Source organism: Lagenorhynchus albirostris, chromosome 8 (assembly GCF_949774975.1).
Source record: "Lagenorhynchus albirostris chromosome 8, mLagAlb1.1, whole genome shotgun sequence".
Lineage (NCBI taxonomy): Eukaryota > Metazoa > Chordata > Mammalia > Artiodactyla > Delphinidae > Lagenorhynchus > Lagenorhynchus albirostris.
The window spans coordinates 19,934,199-19,954,131 of record NC_083102.1 but is presented as its reverse complement, the minus strand read 5'-3'; the positions used below and the strand labels follow the sequence as shown (position 1 = coordinate 19,954,131).

General features: G+C 41.4%; 1 protein-coding gene across 1 annotated transcript in view; it reads right to left on the bottom strand.

Moving 5' to 3' along the window:
* Positions 1–2,822: 2,822 nt before the first annotated feature.
* CHCHD3 (coiled-coil-helix-coiled-coil-helix domain containing 3) overlaps positions 2,823–19,933 on the bottom strand; it is a 287,860-nt gene continuing 270,749 nt past the window's right edge. Inside the window, exon 8 of the mRNA XM_060155965.1 lies at positions 2,823–3,557. Coding sequence (XP_060011948.1) covers positions 3,534–3,557 — 24 coding nt within the window. The 3' untranslated portion in view covers positions 2,823–3,533. The remainder of the gene's footprint in view (positions 3,558–19,933) is intronic.

The window sequence follows — 19,933 nt, the reverse complement described above, 5'->3', positions numbered from 1 at the left end:
TGAGGATCATAAACTATAGGAAAAATACAATCAAAGGCCACAGAGAACTAAATACAAATTTACGTCTTTTCCCAGAGAATTTAGAAGTTCCATTTACCGGGTTTAAAAATTAAGAACTACAAACATAGAAAATGACCAAATGATAAGACGTTCTAAATATATAACTAGTTTAAGAACTAGGAGTTTGGGGAAGAAAAGGAAGTATCAAAAATCTCTTGTTATAATGGAGAAGAACCAGAGCCGGCCACTGGGCAGAGAGAAACCTGAGGGGAAGGGACTTGTTCCAAGAGGCAACAGCACAGAACTCAGAGCAAGAGCCCAGGATTCTGCACCCAAGACGATGCCATATGTCTCAGGAGGTGGGCCTGGAAGGTCAAGAAGGGTGAGAAAAGTTTAAATACACAGAAGAGTCTAGAGGAGGCAATAAAGATGGAGCGACTGAGGGGGGGAAGCTGAGAAATGGATGAAAACTTGGGGAAGCCGTGACAGACAAAGAAAACAAATATACATTAATTCACTCATTCAAAGTATTAGCTTGTCAAGAATTGTAACTCAAAGCAGAATCATCACAGTAAGTTATTGCTACTCTTTCAACTGTTCAACTGCTCTAGTTCTTAAATCTTGAAAGGGTCAACTCCTACAGCTCACAGAAACGGGGAAGAGGATTATCCTGTGGGTTTCTGATGAAAGCAATTATACCTGTGGGCTGAAAGATGTCAAGCTAAGAACCACAGGTTCACAACTCCTAAGCCAGAGAAGGTGAGGACACCTGGCCACTTGTTTAGTTCGAAGCAAAACACTGGCAGCCTAGAGCTGCTGTAGAGAGCTCTCACTGGTTGACCAGCAGGCCACAAGCACCTGGCTTTTAGCACTCCACGTTTGCTATTAATAATGATCAGTCCGTTAACTTTTAAAATTGTTGCATGTTGGCACGTCTTCTGTAATAAGTTATTGACTTTCCAAAGGGAGGACTTTGTGCTGATTTCGACCCCACTGTCTTCTGGAAGTTCACCAGACGTTAGTTTAGCGTTATAACATCTGACCTGCTTTCAGGATACCTTATTCTTCCTGGCTTCATGAGCTAAACTGTTGTGGTTCAAGGCGTGTTCTACTTAATGGATATGCTAACTGACTGGAATATGTTACTCCCATGAGCCTCACACAGATCACAACATTCTCCCCAAGCAGTTGTCCTGAGGTTAACAGTGACCTGGGCTAAGTTGTGATGCAATTAACAGGGAGATCTCCGAGGTGCAGGAAAAGGCATCATTTCACCCTTTTATTTCTCCTAAAGTGTGGTCTTTCCCGCTTGTGCCCATCATGTTCATCAGAATGAGACGTTAATAACAGGTGCTGGGAGAGAGAGGTCCTGACAAACCACCTCCCGTTTTCATGGATTTAACCAGCTTTAAATGCCTGACTCTTCAGTGCTTTATTTCTCTGCCAGCAACAAGACTGGCAGCCTGGGATGTGCCAAGTTCTTGGCTCTAAATTGCAAAACAAAGCAGTATAGGAGGGAATCTGTGAGTTCGCTGATTTGCAAACACTACAGCCAGTCGCCATGTACACATTTGTTTTCGTGTACCTATTATTACTCCCAGGCAGTTACCTGGATGCCTTCCTGACAGTGCCAGACTGTGCTGCTGCTCAAGCTACCAGTGCTTCCATCACTCACACTTAGATGAATGCAGCTTATTCTGCATCATTTAAACAAACAAACAAAACAACGCTTTCATTAAACAGAATCACAGAGCCTTTCAGTAATTATCTGAGAAGCGTCCCCAAGGTCATTCAGAATCAACATCAGGTTTACAGGTGTGCCCACAAGTGTCCACGAAGATGCATTCAAATGGAGCCGACTCGGGAATCAGATGCATGAGAAGCCACAATGACATGTAAGGGGGCTGGTTGAAATTTTCCTGACACAAGTTACATTCATCCCAACTTTCTCTAAGTAAAAGACATGTGGATGTTCTTTCCATGCCCCCAGCTCCAAACACCAGTTTATTATAGTCACATATCCAACGACAATGGACTCGACCAAATGTATGTGGAAAGCATCTTGACTCTTCACCATAAGCCTACAAAGCAGGTTCTTGCATTTCCCCTCAATTTACAGTTGAGGAATCTGAGGCTTAGTATGGTGGGGTGACGTAATTAGGTCCCCCAGGTGGTAGGTAGCAGAGTCACAATTTGAACACAGATGCATCTTACTCCAGAGCCTGTTATCTTATTTTGCTAAATTATCTCCTTCTGTAACAAAATAAAAATGAAATAAAAATTCTACATGACAAAAGGTATTCAGATGACATCACAGATCACTGGCATTCTCTTTTTCATCTATTTCCCAGAAAGATCTCTCCAATTGGTATGAATGCTCATTTCCAACTTCCAGTGTCGAAGCACCAATCCTCTGGTAGAAAAGTGAGAGTTATAATCAGGAAGTATTTCTTCTCTTTCCAATTTCATCAAGTTTCAGGGTCAATTTTTTTTTTCCTTTTAACATTTTCCTAGTATTGCAGGGTCAGGAGTTCCTAACCAAGGTTATCTAATCTAGTGCTTGCCCCAGGCAGGATGATTTTGGTCATCCCAAAGAAAGGAAGGTTCATGCAATTTGTAAAGATCTTACTGAATGTTACGTACCTGAGAGGCAAATTATAAACATCTCTTGCCTGTCTGAGGATCTGCAAAGTGTGTTGGAGCTTTTTAGAGTAAAGGCACCACACAAATACAAATTAATAACAATATAAATCAACTCAATTCCCATAAGTATAACCATCTAACCTGGAAAAAACAAAAACACGCGAGGCCGCAGACTACAATGACAGTCTTCATCAGAAAATATATTTATTATTGATAGTGAGTGAAGTAAAGATGTCAGTATTCATGATAGACGAGAGGTTGCAGAAGCCAAGGTTGCCTTCATGTTGATAGAAAATGCCTTATGTCACTCATAATCAGAAACATTATTCCAGTAAAAGAGGTACATTTTCTCTCCTTTTTGTCTTCTTACATGATCACTGTAATAAGTTAAAATAAAGTAGCTCTTATATAGTTAAGGGAGAAAAGAAAGAGAGAGAAACCCAACATGTCACAGCCTAGCCAATTCTGCCCAGCACTGCTGGCCCGAGATGGAGGGGTTTGGCCTTCTCTTCTCCCCACCCCAGTGACCTCAGCCCTCGATCCCAACTCCCAGCTTTGTGGGAGGGCAGGTTCATCCAATGATGGAGCTTGGTTAGAAGAGGAAGTTGAATAGAAAGTACAGAAGGTGGAGAGGACTGCCCTTCTTTTTAATCATCGTAAGTGGATTTAATAACACTGTAGCAAGCCCTTGATGGCTGATCCCTGATCTAGGCCTTGGCTTTTCAAACTGTTGCTGATCAAACTGTGATATGCTTCTGTTGAATCTGCTCTCTGATGCTTCTCTTTAATGGTCTTCTCTTTAAATGAGTTGCTTTCTTACTAGGAAAAAAAAAAATGTTCCACCTCTGGAATTAACGCTGAAGGAATTCTGCTTGTTCTAAAAGTTGATTTTATCCTCCCTTCTCAAGCATGCTCTGAAAGAGAAATAGAAAAATAAGATTTACCACCAGAAGGAGGGGACCAAAAATGGGCAGTAGCTATTTAGTACTGTTTGTGTTGCTTTTCAAAGATCTACCTCAAAAACACATATAGCAAGGCCTATGCTCCCTGGTCTTGAAATATGACTACCTTTAATGAACATCATTGCTTAATCATGTATCATCTCCAAATGACCCCTCCCCCCACCATATCAAACTGAGCCCTAAGGGTGAACATGCCCTGGACTGTGAGAGTGGGGGGCATAGTGGGGAGTGTGTGTACCGTCTCACTACCCTGGACATTTGGGGATGTGTGGGAGCATTTCTAGTGGCTGCAGAGACTGGGGGAAAGCTACTGCTAAGGGGGCAGGGGTGGAGTGGGGCGGAAAGGGAACCTCTCAATTGAAGACAAGATGCTCCCCCTGAAACCCCTGCTCACACTAGGCAGAATGCAGATGTTCCTGAACTCATAATGCTGGGTGGAGCTACACAGATCTAAGTATGTATTCCCAAATTACAAAAATGGCCCCTACATTCTATTCAGTTATTTGTGTGGGTGTGGGTGAGGAACAGTAGACAGGAAGAATTTTTTTTCCCAGTTTTATTGAGAATTAATTACATATATCACTGTAAAAGGTTTAAGGTGTTCAGCATGACGGTTTGATTTAAATATGTTCTGAAACAATTGTCACAATAGGTTTAGTTAACATCCATCATCTCATTTAGATACAAAAAAAGAAAAGACAAAAATTATCACTGTATCGCGAGCACTTAGGATCCACTCTCTTAACAACTTTGCTATATCATAATGCAGTGCTAACTATAGTCGTCATGTTGTACATTACGTCCATAGTACTTATTTATCTTACAACTGGAAGTTTGTACCTTTGACCACCTTCTTCCAATTCCTTCCTCCTACACCTCTCCCCCAGCCCCCTGCCGCCTCTTGTACCACAAATCTTATGTCTTTGTCTATAAGCTTGATGTTTTGTTTTTTGTACATAGATTTGACATGTGAGATCATACAGTATTTGTCTTTCTCTGTCAGATTTATTTCAGTTAGCAAAATGCCTTCAATGTCCACCCATGTTGTAGCAAATGGTAGGATTTCCTTGGGTTTTTTTTAATGGCTGAATAATATTCCACTGTCTATATATATACCACAGCTTTTTTTTATCCATTCATCTATTGATAAGCACAGGTTGTTTCCATGTTTTGGCTATTGTAAATAATGCTGCTATGAACATGGGAGTGCAGATGTATTCTCAAGTTAGTGTTTTTGTTTCCTTTGGATATATTCCCAGAAGTAGAATTGCTGGATCATATGGTAGTTTTATATTTAATTTTTTTAGGATCCTCCATACTGTTTTCCATAGTTGCTATACCAATTTATAATCCCACCAACAGTGCACAAGGGTTGCCTTTTCTCCACATCTATGCCAGCATTTGTTGTCTCTTTGATGACGGCCATTCAGCCATGAGGTGATACCTCATTGTGGTTTTAATCTGCATTTCCCTAATGGCTAGTGATGTTGAGCATCTTTTCATACACCTGTTGGCCATTCACACATCTTTGAAGAAAAATGTCTATTCAGATCCTTTGCCCATTTTTTAATTGGATTTTTTTTGTTTTTGCTATTGAGTTGTATGAGTTCTTTATACATTTTGGATATTAACCCCTTATCAGAAACGTGGTTTGCAAATATTTTTTTCCCATTCTGTAGGTTGTTTTTTCACTTTGTTGGTTTCTTTTGCTGTACACAAGCTTTTCAGTTTGATGTAGTCCCACTTGTTTATTTTTGATTTTGTCGCTTGTACTTTACATATGATTTCCAAAAAGTAATCACCAATACCCAGGTCACGGAGCTTTGATCCTATGTTTTCTTCTAAGAGCTTCATGGTTTCTTACAGTTAAGTCTTTAATCAATTTTGAATTAATTTTTGTGTGTGGTACATGATAGGGGTCTAGTTTTATTCTTTGACATGTGAATATCCAATTTTCCCAGTACCATTTATTGAAGAGACTTTCTCCATTGAGTATTCTTGTCTCCCTTGTCAAATATTAGTTGACTGTACATCCTTGGGTTTATTTCTGGGCTCTCGATTCTGTTCCTGAGGTCTATGTGTCTGTTTTAATGCCAGTACCATACTGTTTTAATTACTATAGCTCTACAGTATAGTTTGAGATCAGAAAGTGTGATGCCTCCTGCTTTGTTGTTCTTTCTCAGGATTTCTTTGGCTATTCAGGGTCTTTTGTGGTTCCAAATAAATTTTAGGAGTGTTTTTTCCTATTTCCATATAAAAAAATACCATTGGCATCTTGATAGGGATTGCATTGAATCTACAGATGGCATTTGGTAGTATTGCCATTTTTACAGTATTAATTCTTCTAATCCATGAACATGGAATACCTTTCCATTTATTTGTATCTTCTTTGATCCCTTTCATCAATGTCTCGTAGCTTTCAGAGTAGAGATCTTTGATCTCCTTGGTTAAATATATTGTAAGCATTTTATTGTTTTTGATGATACTATAAATGGGATCAATTTCTTTTTCAGAACATTCATTGTTAGTGTATAGAAACACTACTCATTTTTGTATGTTAATTTTGTATTTTACAACTTCACTGAATTTGCTGATCAATTCTAACAGTGTTTTTTTGGTTGAGTTTCTAGGATTTTCTATATATAAAATCCTAGACAGAAAAAATTCTTAAGTATCAGATTAAAACTCTAACCTAGCCAGGGAAGGAGATAAACTGTCTCCATTCTTAGGAAACTATAAGAAGGCAAAAGTGATCCTTTCCCCTTCAGTTTTGAAATTACTCAGGAAGAAGAGCTAGGTCAGGCCCAAGACTGCCTCTTATTTGTTCTTGCCTTCTTCCTTCCATCCCTCACCCTTCCAGCCACTTATTCACTCAGCTTCTTAACTGAGCTCCTACTAGGTACTCACTGTACTGAGTTAGGTGATATGGGGAAACCAATACACATGTTCATGGAATATTAGCGCATAATACAGAGTAATAACTTGCTATTTCTAAAAATACATTTGCTAAATATATGTTAAAATTTTATTTTACTAAATAAGTACTACATGCACACAGTATAAAATTCAAGAAGAACAAAAGAATATATAGGACAAAGTAATTTTTTGTCTTTCTCCTATTTCCCAATTATTTGTGTACTCTTACAGAGAAGGTATTAGTTCAAAAGCAGAGTGGTGCTGCCTATTTCAGAAGAGGATAACTCTCTGCAGCTGGAGTGATCAGGGACGGATCCTCAGATGACCTTTCACTATGGATAGAATATAGACAGAAGGTAGGGAGGGATGAGGGGGACAAGCACTGGTAAAGATTCAGAGGAGGGAAAAAGCCCAGTATGTATGGGATGAAGAATGCAGGAGAGAGACAGGCCTAGCAAGAGGAAAGGGTAGGCACTCAGCACGTTCCAAGGAAAAGAGTATAAAAAGGGCCCACTGTGAATGTCAGGCTGAGATACCTCCTTTTTGGCCACTGAAAAAACCTAGGAATCCAATGAATGTCTTTAACAGGAAAATGTCATTTAGGAAGGTTACCCAGACTTCCTTAGCACAATGGATCCAACGGAGGAGAGTCTGGAGGTGGGAAACCGGGGAGGAGACAGATTAGAAACGAAACTATGGAGCAAGAAATAGAGTCATAGAAAGACAAGGGAAGATAAAAAAGCAGTGATGAGACCTTAGGTATGGTGGCACCTCTGACAGGGAGAAAGGTGGTGTGACCAAGAGAAACAGGGAAGTCAGTGGGAGGAGTCATCTTGGGAATGAGGAAGATAAATTTGGGGTTTGGGAGTCTGGGAAGATGACGAGACATCTCGGAAGGAAATGTCTAGAGGGAAGTTGCAGGCTTGGGAAACAGGTCAAAGGTCTTTAGAGCTAAAGATTTAAGGTCAGAGATGAAGAAAACAGATTGAAATAAAGGGGCAGAAAAGGAAAAGGAGAAAGACAGATAAGCATATTGGGTCACAGAAACACAGGATGAATAGCTTATCCTAAAGGTTATCCTAAGGTATTCATGATTTTACAGGCTTCTAAGAAGGCTACGTCCATAGTGCACAAAAGAAGAACAGATATAAAAGCAGACAAAGTAGTTTGTAGAGGACGCATATAGAAATGGTCAGAAAAGACAATGATGCAGTCAAGGAGGAAGGATTGAATGAATTAGAAAAGCTAGGTGCACCTAGAGAAAACCGGAAAGACAAAGCAGATTAAGTGGAAGACTCCACTCAGCAGAGAGTCATCTTGTAGAACACCAGAATGTGAGGCTCCTCTCAAACTCATCTGTATTTGTTGGAAAACTTAAAAATCAAGCACTTACCATGTAAGTGTCAGACCAGGCAACGTCACAGTATCATTTATCCTCAGACCCTTGTGACTTGACCTGTGAGAGTCCAACTATGCAGACGGGAAGCTCTATAAACTCCAGATATATAGACAACCTCGCCACAACATTATTTATTAATACAAAACGGAAGTCAGTATAAAGCAGCTCTCTACACTGGGGCCACGTGAGGCCACTTCATTACTCAAGAAAATGATCACTTTGTGAGTGATGCCACTTTGTGGGTTATACACTCGCTACTTACTTCAACATACCAATGGGAACTATAAGCTGTTACCTGCCTGGTCAAAACCAAATGGCTGTGCCTCATTCCACAATTTAGGTCTCATGGCTATAGTGACACCCGTGTGACAACACACCTCTTTTCAAATGTTGCAGAATAATCCACAGTGACCACACATAATTAAAAGCAGCAGTTAAAGTGTTCACAAGGGTCTAGGAAATCTTTTTACTTTTCTCCTCCCTGCCACCCCAACCAAATATGGAAGGGTCATTTTCAGCCAGGCCATATAATGCTAAGAATGTCAGACTCTCATAAGAGAGAGGAGCTGGACCCTGGCTGCTGTGAAGATCGTGGGCCAGTCTACCATGAAGACACTAGAAGAAAATTTTTGAACAAATATAAAAGAGAAGTAACCACATTCACAAAATACCTTGCTATGATTATTAAAAATCACATCCTCAAAGAGAGCATGGCAGTTCACCTGATTCCTGGGTGACTCCCTGAAGACACGGGGGCAAGGCTGTGTCTCCCAGGGCTGGTCTATACACATGTTGTCAAACTGCACTCAGCTGCTCCCAATGGGGGCCAGAGGCGGTACAAAACCACCTCATTTCTGTCAGATATTAACAAACGTCACGTTGAAAAACTTTTTAGATGAATTAATTGGTAAAACATTCTGTGTTTTTACTGTATCACAACTATGCAATAAAACCTGCCCAAATCCAGGCCTAAGGAACTTTGGCTGGAGGGATCCTGAGGCCTGGCAGGGTCTGTATCAGTCAGTTTCTACCTACAGGTTCTCTTACCATCTCTGTATCGGTTCTGTAAGTCGCTGCTGTTGGGCTGAATTTCAACACTGCATAAATTTAACGCTGCATAAATTAGCATAGGAAATTCCCCAAAGAATGAGGGAGAAGATTTACAAAATTGCTTCCTTCATTTGAGGAACTGCTAACACTCACTGTGGAGAAAGAAATTCCTAGCGTTTGCTCATCGTTCACGTACTGGGGCCTGCAGGAACACCTTTCATAAACGGCTGGGTAAATTAATAAAAGGAGAGAATGGTTCAGGCACCCACACTGCTCTTTTCCCAAGTCTCTCTCTCTGATTCCAGCCACTGAGGAAGGAAGGACCTGCAGCCCGCCGTGTCAGACAGGAGCAGATCCCCTGGGGACCAGAGGCTGTGTGTCACTTCCATTAAGACGATCTTAATTGTTTTCCTCTAATATTTTTGTTATACAGTAATCTCATCAACTTTTTTGAATTACAGCTTTCTTGGAGGGGCGACTATCGTAGCAGTGTGTCAGCTACTTGTTCTCTCAATATATTTAAGAGGAATTAGGGCAACCCTGGATTGCTCGCAACCATCATGACAATAAAAATTGGTCTTTTTTAAAAAGGATATCGTTCAGAGTGCTTGTCTCTGTCTGAGCTTACCCAGCATCTTACCAAGATTTCAAAGACCTAGTAAAGTTTGGTATGGAAGAAGGAACGCTTACAGGGGTAAGGTTTACGGGGAGAAAACTAAAATGGAAATACGTCCTGACATACCTGAGTTTTCAGTAAGGAGGGACAGGAAAAGTGGGGAGTGGAAGAGAATGGAGCCTCCCAGGAGGAACAGGGAGTGAGAGAGACAGAAGGAGAAGATTGTAAGTGAGAAAGAAGGGAAAGTAATCAATAAATTCAATTTATGAGAAGCACAACGCATGCTTTGCCTGTGCGCCAAGTACTACTCCTGGCCACCTGAAAATTTGATTAGCTAACTTATTTTGTTTTCAGTATCTGTCTCCTCCCCCCACCAAGTGCTGTTCTTTATTCTTTCCACTTTGAAGGAAACGCAGCTTAACATTTTTAGGCCTGGGTCTACTTTCATCTTTTCTTATAACACATGCTCTGTGTGATATTCAAATTAAGTTACAAGTAATTAACTGTTTATACAACTTGCTGTAATAACAGACAAAACACAAACATACTGCACTTCTAACTCCTGAAGCATAAGTACTAGAAAAGAAGTGCCTATTAAGAAAAATGAAAGTCTATTACCATGGTAATACTTCTTCTATTGAACCCAGATTAAAAAAAAAAAGAAAATGCCATAAAGCAAGTATTACCCGCAGAAAGCAGTTTAGAAAAGGATTCCTATGATGCAAGAGGCTGGGGTAAGAAATCTAAACTTTGGAATTTAGTTTGCGCTGATGTGACTCCGAATGCGAAGGGCAGCCCCACGGAAGGATGGGAAAGCTCTTCTGGACCGCTCACGCGTCCTGGGGATAAGCAGCCCAGCTGGGCGATTAATAAATGTCATTAGGTGGTGATGATAAAGAAGCCTTCAGACACAATAAAAGCACACTCCCGTGAGCCTTCCCAGAAAGTGAACCTTCTTGATTTATCTTGGCGCTCCCTGAAGGTGGGCATCTGTGTCCTCCGGAAGCAATGTGCTTAAGGAGGCGGGCCTCTGATGTGGGTCCAGGGGTGGGGGAGCAGGGTGACTGGAAGCAGCAGAGCCAAGGAAGGGTCCAGTCACAGTTGTGAGCTGGTCAGGGGACTGTTTCCTCGGCTGGTGCCTCTCTCCTCCCAGGCCGGTGCTTTTCTCCCAGGAAAACCGGGTGTGGTCCCTCATCTGCGAGCACCTACAGTTTCAGTGGGGGCAAGAGGACGGGAGAAGAGAACTTCTTTTTCAGAGACTCCTGCCCTCCGTCCAAGACATCTTCTGATTTGTTCCCGAGGTTGAGAAAGGAACTAGTGAGTCTGATCAGACCTCTGCAGGTGGCTCAGACCCGGTAGGCAGTGACCAGCAGCTCCGTATCTCCCGAAAGCGGGGAGCCTTGGCAGGACCTCTGAGAGGTTGAAGACCTCTCATGCAGTTCAGGCCAATGGGCTCCAGAGCTGTGGTTCTCAGACTCCGTGGACAGAGGTACCTGGGGAATTTGTTGGAAGTTCAGATGTTCAGGTCCCATCTCAGACCTGAATCTGATTCTTGGGGATGGACCAGGCATGTGCATTTTAAATAAACTCCCCAGGTGATTCGGATCACCCATGTCTGCGATCTGATGTTATAGGGAACAGCGTACTGCGTCTGGCATCACATTATCCTGGTCTGGACTCTGCCCCATCTACAGATCACTGAAATCCTCTCGCTGTTAATTTTTCCAAGTGAAAAGATGTGTTTAGGTTACAAGATTTTGATGTCCTTCTAACTCTAACAGCTTCTGAGTCTATGAAACCATTTACATGGAATTTATAGCTCATCTGAAAACAATAATAAAGTACAGCTTGCTCTGCCACTAGGTTTTTCTTTCAAGAATTCTGGTTTCTAAAGTGACAGCTCCTAATATGTTTCCAGGTGCTCTTCATACTCAAAGAACAGGGATGTACTTGAACCCTGGTCTAACATAAATACGAGTACAAGGGGTCAGAAAATGCACTGTCCTCAAGAACACTGACACGTTCTGCCAGGGCAAATTCCTCTACAGGGACTGATCCTGAGGTATTCTATTTTGGAGGAAACCACAGACTGGAGGTGTCGTTTACATTTTTGAAATGAAGAGTTAGGTACACTAATCTTGGAATGGAATAACTTCATGTTAGGATCCGGCCTCATTTATCAAGGTCTTGACCCCAAGCTCCCCGTTACAGTCAAGTAACTTTTTGTTCTCCTCAAAGAGGAGCAGGAAGCACACAGACCTAAGTGGAGGTGACTCACTTATAAGATGTCCTCATTTCGGTCCTTCCTTTAGCTGAGCTGCTTGCCCCACTGCCCACCTGCTGATTTCACCCTCGGCTACAGTTTATCAGAGCCCACCTAGCCTCCATCATCTGACTACAGCCTCCACACTCACCTCTGTCCCTTGGGCGTCTCCTGGGTCTGGCCCTCACTTTTAGTCCTGGTCTTTCCTTGGCTCTTCTGATCCGGCTTCCTGCTCCATCTCCACAATCCCTTACCACCAAGGGTCCGTGGCCCACGGGGTGGAAGCCAGCACAGTACAGGGTAGCCTAGGGCTGGCTGAGGGACGCAGCCTGCTTTCTCTAATGCAGTTTATCAGCCGGCGGGCTCCATTCTACCAGGCAGAACTGAGATAGCCATTTTTCACTCCAAAGACTTCGGAGAAACTGAGAGACTGTTTTCACCCACTCCCAGTTCATTCTGCCACCCCGGCTTCCTCACGGCTGTCAGGAGTACGAGCTTCAAGGAAAGACTAGGCAACATGCAGAGCAATCAGAAGTGCAGCTGTCTTTCTGGAGGGGAAGCTTAAGGCTGACAGCAAACTCTAAGAAGCAGAGGCACAGGCGCGGCTAACAGCGTGGACCCCAGAGACGGGCATGAGACGCTAAGGCTGCTGCTGCCGCCACCAAGAAGCCTGTGTGCGAACACAGGTCACTATCCACATCTCCCCTCCTGGGAGCCTGTGCAGCCCGCCACTGCCAGGGTCCCGTGATCCAGGGACAACTTCCCTGGGAGAACGCACGGCGCACCTCAGGCTGGTGCAACGTCCCGCTGGCCTCTGCCACCGCAGACTCGCCCCACATCTGCACCCCTTCCCCCTCCGGCCTGAGAGAGCCAGAGCCCCCGAGTCAGTTGCTCCTATGCTGAGCCCCGGGAGCTGTGAGAACAAAGAAGAGAAAGGGAAATCTCTCCCAGCAGCCTCAGGAGCAGCAGATTAAATATCCACAATCAACTTGATGTACCCTGCATCTGTGAAATACATGAGTACACAACGAATCATCCCAAATTGAGGAGGTGGACTTTGGGAGCAAGATTTATTATTTTTTCCCCTTTTCCTCTTTTTGTGAGTGTGTACGTGTATTCTTCTGTGTGAGATTTTGTCTGTATAGCTTTGCTTTCACCATTTGTCCTAGGGTTCTATCCATCCGTTTTTTTTTAATAAAAAAATTTTTTTTCTAAATAATTATTTTTTATTTTAATAGCTTTATTTTATTTTATCTTACTTTATTTTACTTTATCCTTCCTTCCTTCCTTCCTTCCTTCCTTCCCTTCCTTCCTTCCTCCCTCCCTCCCTCCTTCCCTCCCTCCCTCCCTCCTTCCCTCCCTCCCTCCCTCCTTCCCTCCCTTTCTTTCTTTCTACTTTTTCTCCCTTTTATTCTGAGCCATGTGGATAAAAGGCTCTTGGTGCTGCAGCCAGGAGTTAGTGCTGTGCCTCTGAGGTGGGAGAGCCAACTTCAGGACACTGGTCCATAAGAGACCTCCCAGCTCCACATAATATCAAATGGCGAAAATCTCCCAGAGATATACATCTCTACACCAGCACCCAGCTTCACTCAAAGACCAGCAAGCCACAGTGCCGGACACCCTATGCCAAATAACTAGCAAGACAGGAACAGAACCCCACCCATTAGCAGAGAGGCTTCCTAAAAGCATAATAAGTCCACAGATACCCCAAAACACACCACCAGACGTGGACCTGCCCACCAGAAAGACAAGATCCAGCCTCATCCACCAGAACACAGGCACTAGTCCCCTCCACCAGGAAGCCTTCACAACCCATTGAAACAACTTTAGCCACTGGGGACAGACACCAAAAACAACGGGAACTACGAACCTGCAGCCTGCAAAAAGAAGACCCCAAACAAAGTAAGATAAGCAAAATGAGAAGACAGAAAAACACACAGCAGATGAAGGAGCAATATAAAAACCACCAGACCTAACAAATGAAGAAGAAATAGGCAGTCTACCTGAAAAAGAATTCAGAATAGTGATAGTAAAGATGATCCAAAATTCTGGAAATAGAATAGACAAAATGCAAGAAACATTTAACAAGGACCTAGAAGAACTAAAGATGAAACAAGCAACGATGAACACACAATAAATGAAATTAAAAATACTCTAGATGGGATCAATAGCAGAATAACTGAGGCAGAAGAACGTATAAGTGACCTGGAAGATAAAATAGTGGAAATAACTAATGCAGAGCAGAATAAAGAAAAAATAATGAAAAGAACTGAGGACTGTCTCAGAGACCTCTGGGACAACATTAAACATACCAACATTTGAATTATAGGGGTCCCAGAAGAAGAAGAGAAAAAGAAAGGGACTGAGAAAATATGTCAAGAGATTATAGTTGAAACCTTTCCCTAATACGGGAAAGGAAATAGTTAAACAAGTCCAGGAAGCACGCAGAGTCCCATACAGGATAAATCCAAGGAGAAACACACCAAGACACAATTTAATCAAACTGTCAAAAATTAAATACAAAGAAAACATATTAAAAGGAGCAAGGGAAAAACAACAAATAACACACAGGGTAATCCCCATAAGGTTAACAGCTGATCTTTCAGCAGAAACTCTGCAAGCCAGAAGGGACTGGCAGGACATTTTTAAAGTGACGAAGGAGAAAAACCTACAACCAAGATTACTCTACCCAGCAAGGATCTCATTCAGATTTGAAGGAGAAATTAAAACCTTTACAGACAAGCAAAACCTGAGAGAGATCAGCACCACCAAACCAGCTTTACAACAACTGCTAAAGGAACTTCTCTAGGCAAGAAACACAAGAGGAGGAAAAGACCTACAATAACAAACCCAAAACAATTAAGAAAATGGGAAAAGGAACATACATATCGATAACTACCTTAAATGTAAATGGATTAAATGCTCCCACCAAAAGACACAGACTGGCTGAATAGATACAAAAACAAAACCCATATATATGCTGTCTACAAGAGACCCACTTCAGACCTACACACACATACAAACTGAAAGTAAGGGGATGGAAAAAGATATTCCATGAAAATGGAAACCAAAAGAAAGCTGGAGTAGCAATTCTCATATCACATAAAATAGACTTTAAAATAAAGACTATTAGAAGAGACAAAGAAGGACACTACATAATGATCAAGGGATAGATCCAAGAAGAAGATATAACAATTGTAAATATTTATGCACCCGACATAGGAGCACCTCAATACATAAGGCAAATACTAACAGCCATAAAAGGGGAAATCCACAGTAACACATTCATAGTAGGGGACTTTAACACCCCACTTTCACCAATGGACAGATCATCCAAATTGAAAATAAATAAGGAAACACAAGCTTTAAATGGCACATTAAACAAGATGGACTTAATTGATATTTATAGGACATTCCATCCAAAAACAACAGAATACATATTTTTCTAAAGTGCTCAAGGAACATTCTCCAGGAGAGATCATATCTTGGGTCACAAATCAAGCCTTGGTAAATTTAAGAAAATTGAAATTGTATCAAGTATCTTTTCTGACCACAATGCTATGAGACTAGATATCAATTACAGGAAAAGATCTGTAAAAATTACAAACACATGGAGGCTAAACAATACACTACTTAATAACAAAGTGATCACTGAAGAAATCAAAGAGGAAATCAAAAAATACCTAGAAACAAATGACAATGGAGACACGACGACCAAAAACCTATGGGATGCAGCAAAAGCAGTTCTAAGGGGGAAGTTTATAGCAATACAATCCTACCTTAAGAAAGAGGAAACATCTAGAATAAACAACCTAACCTTTCACCTAAAGCAAAAAAACCCCAAAGTTAGCAGAAGGAAAGATATCATAAAGATCAGATCAGAAATAAATGAAAAAGAAATGAAGGAAATGATAGCAAAGATCAATAAAACTAAAAGCTGGTTCTTTGAGAAGATAAACAAAATTGATAAACCATTAGCCAGACTCAACAAGAAAAAAAGGGAGAAGACTCAAATCAATAGAATTAGAAATGAAAAAGGAGAAATAACAACTGACACTGCAGAAATACAAAAGATCACAAGAGATAACTACAAGCAACTCTATGCCAACAAAATGGACAACCTGGAAGAAATGGACAAATTCTTAGAAATGCACAACCTGCCAAGACTGAATCAGGAAGAAATAGAAAATATGAAGAGACCAATTACAAGCACTGAAATTGAAACTGTGATTAAAAATCTTCCAACAGGGCTTCCCTGGTGGCGCAGTGGTTGAGAGTCTGCCTGCCGATGCAGGAGACACAGGTTCGTGCCCCGGTCCAGGAAGATCCCACATGCCACGGAGCGGCTAGGCCCATGAGCCATGGCTGCTGAGCCTATGCATCCGGAGCCTGTGCTCCGCAATGGGAGAGGCCACAACAGTGAGAGGCCCGTGTATCGCAAAAAAAAAAAAAAAAAAAATCTTCCAACAAACAAAAGCCCAGGACCAGATGGCTTCACAGGCGAATTCTAACAAATATTAAAGAAGAGCTAACACCTACCCTTCTCAAACTCTTCCAAAATATAGCAGAGGGAGGAACACTCCCAAACTCATTCTACAAGGCCACCATCACCCTGATACCAAAACCAGACAAGGATGTCACAAAGAAAGAAAATTACAGGCCAATATCACTGATGAATATAGATGCAAAACTCCTCAACAAAATACTAGCAAACAGAATCCAACAGCACATTAAAAGGATCATACACCATGATCAAGTGGGGTTTATTCCAGGAATGCAAGGATTCTTCAATATACGCAAATCAATCAACGTGATACACCATATTAACAAATTGAAGGAGAAAAACCATATGATCATCTCAATAGATGCAGAGAAAGCTTTCGACAAAATTCAACACACATTTAGGATAAAAACCCTGAAGAAAGTAGGCACAGAGGGAACTTTCCTCAACATAATAAAGGCCATATATGACAAACCCACAGCCCACATCATCCTCAATGGTGAAAAACTGAAAGCATTTCCACTAAGATCAGGAACAAGACAAGGTTGCCCACTCTCACCTCTCTTATTCAACATAGTTTTGGAAGTTTTAGCCACAGCAATCAGAGAAGAAAAGGAAGTAAAAGGAATCCAAATCGGAAAAGAAGAAGTAAAGCTGTCACTGTTTGCAGATGACATCATACTATACATAGAGAATCCTAAAGATGCTACCAGAAAACTACTAGAGCCAATCAATGAATTTGGTAAAGTAGCAGAGTACAAAATTAATGCACAGAAATCTTTGGCATTCCTATACACTAATGATGAAAAATCTGACAGTGAAATCAAGAAAACACTCCCATTTACCACTGCAACAAAAAGAATAAAATATCTAGGAATAAACCTACCTAGGGAGACAAAAGATCTATATGCAGAGAACTGTAAGACACTGATGAAAGAAATTAAAGATGATACCAACAGATGGAGAGATATACCATGCCCCTGGATTGGAAGAATCCATATTGTGAAAATGACTATACCACCCAAAGCAAATTACAGATTCAATGCAATCCCTATCAAAGTACCAATGGCATTTTTTACAGAACTAGAACAAAAAAATCTTAAAATCTGTATGGAAACACAAAAGACCCCGAAGAGCCAAAGCAATCTTGAGAACTGAAAACGGAGCTGGAGGAATCAGGCTCCCTGACTTCAGACTATAGTACAAAGCTACAGTAATCAAGACAGTATGGTACTGGCACAAAAACAGAAATATAGATCAGTGGAACAGGATAGAAAGCCCAGAGATAAACACAAGCACATATGGTCACCTTATCTTTGATAAAGGAGGCAGGAATGTACAATGGAGAACAGACAGCCTCTTCAATAGGTGGTGCTGGGAAAACTGGACAGGTACATGTAGAAGTATGAGATTAGAACACTCCCTAACACCATACACAAAAATAAGCTCAAAATGGATTAAAGACCTAAACGTAAGGCCAGAAACTATCAAACTCTTAGAGGAAAACACAGGCAGAACACTCTATGACATAAATCACAGTAAGATCCTTTTTGACCCATCTCCTAGAGAAATGGAAAGAAAAACAAAAATAAACAAATGCAACCTAATGAAACTTAAAAGCTTTTGCACAGCAAAGGAAACCATAAACAAGATGAAAAGACAACCCTCAAAATGGGAGAAAATATTTTCAAATGAAGCAACTGACAAAGGATTAATCTCCAAAATTTACAAGCAGCTCTTGAAGCTCAATAACAAAACAACAAACAACCTAATCCAAAAATGGGCAGAAGACCTAAATAAACATTTCTCCAAAGAAGATAAACAGATTGCCAAGAAACACATGAAAGAATGCTCAACATCATTAATCATTAGAGAAATGCAAATCAAAACGACAAGGAGATATCATCTCACACTGGTCAGAATGGCCATCATCAAAAAATCTAGAAACAATAAATGCTGGAGAGGGTGTGGAGAAAAGGGAACACTCTTGCACTGCTAGTGGGAATGTGAATTGGTACAGCCACTATGGAGAACAGTATGGAGGTTCCTTAAAAAACTACCAATAGAACTACCATATGACCCAGCAATCCCACTACTGGGCATCTACCCTGAGAAAACCGTAATTCAAAAAGAGTCATGTATCAAAATGCTTTTTGCAGCTTTATTTACAATAGCCAGGGGATGGAAACAACCTAAGTGTCCATCATCGGATGAATGGATAAAGAAGATGTGGCACATATATACAATGGAATATTACTCAGCCATAAAAGGAAACGAAATTATTTGTAGTGAGGTGGATGGACCTAGAGTCTGTCATACAGAGTGAAGTAAGTCAGAAAGAGAAAGACAAATACCGTACGCTAACACATATGTATGGAATCTAACAAAAAAAAATGTCATGAAGAACCTAGGGGTAAGACAGGAATAAAGACACAGACCTACTAGAGAATGGACTTGAGGATATGGGGAGGGGGAAGGGTAAGCTATGACAAAGTGAGAGAGTGGCATGGACATATATACACTACCAAACGTAAAATAGCTAGTGGGAAGCAGCCGCATAGCACAGGGAGATCAGCTCAGTGCTTTGTGACCACCTGGATGGGTGGGATGGGGAGGGTGGGAGGGAGGGAGATGCAAGAGGGAGGAGATATGGGAACATATGTATATGTATAACTGATCCACTTTGTTATAAAGCAGAAACTAACACACCATTGTAAAGCAATTATACTCCAATAAAGATGTTAAAAAAAAAAAAAAAAGAAGCAGAGGCAGAAATGCTGGACGCCACCAGAGCAGAGATGCTGCTCGGGCCAAACAGCCCACGTCTCTTAACTTGAATGTGCTCAGGAACCTGGGTGCTCGTGGGGCCTGCGGCCTGCTCTCAGACATAGAAATACAATCAGCCATAAATAACAGCTGTGAGGCCCTTGTGGATCACCTAGTTCAAACCCTTAATTTACCAAAAAAGAAAATGAAGCCCAGGTCACCATGACTAGGTTAGAACGTTCCAGCATTCCCCACAAACTCTCGCCTTTGGCGAGCACAGAATGTTCAAGAGTCCAGTCAGTTTCCGAACCTTTCTGTCAATAGCAGCAGGGCTGGCGAAAGAGCTGGAATGCTTAGAATTGTTACCCCTAAGCAGCTGGATTCTGCAAGTAAATGAGGGGCAGTGGGGTGTCCCAGGGAGCAGAGGCAATGCAGATCTGGGAGCAAGCCCTTTGTACACACCCCCCTTTTATAAGCCTTGGGCACATTTTGGTCCACTAGTGGGCCAGTACTACTGGCTTCCCATTGCTCCCTTCCTTCCAGTCTCCTGTCACGTACGTGAAGCAAGACTGAATGGGAATCAGGTTTTGATGGTAAGAACAGGTAATTCAATCTTGGGGAGTTTATAGAAAGCTATGAGGCTAAGCAGATATGAGAAATAAAAGGCACAGAAGTTTATCAATCAATGTCCTCCTATATTTTTAAGTGCTGTATCTCATATAGCTATCCAGTAGTTTTTAAGTCTGAGAAGTAATAATTACAGCAATTGAATATTTCTTTACCATTATGAAGAACACATAACTTAATACACTGGAAG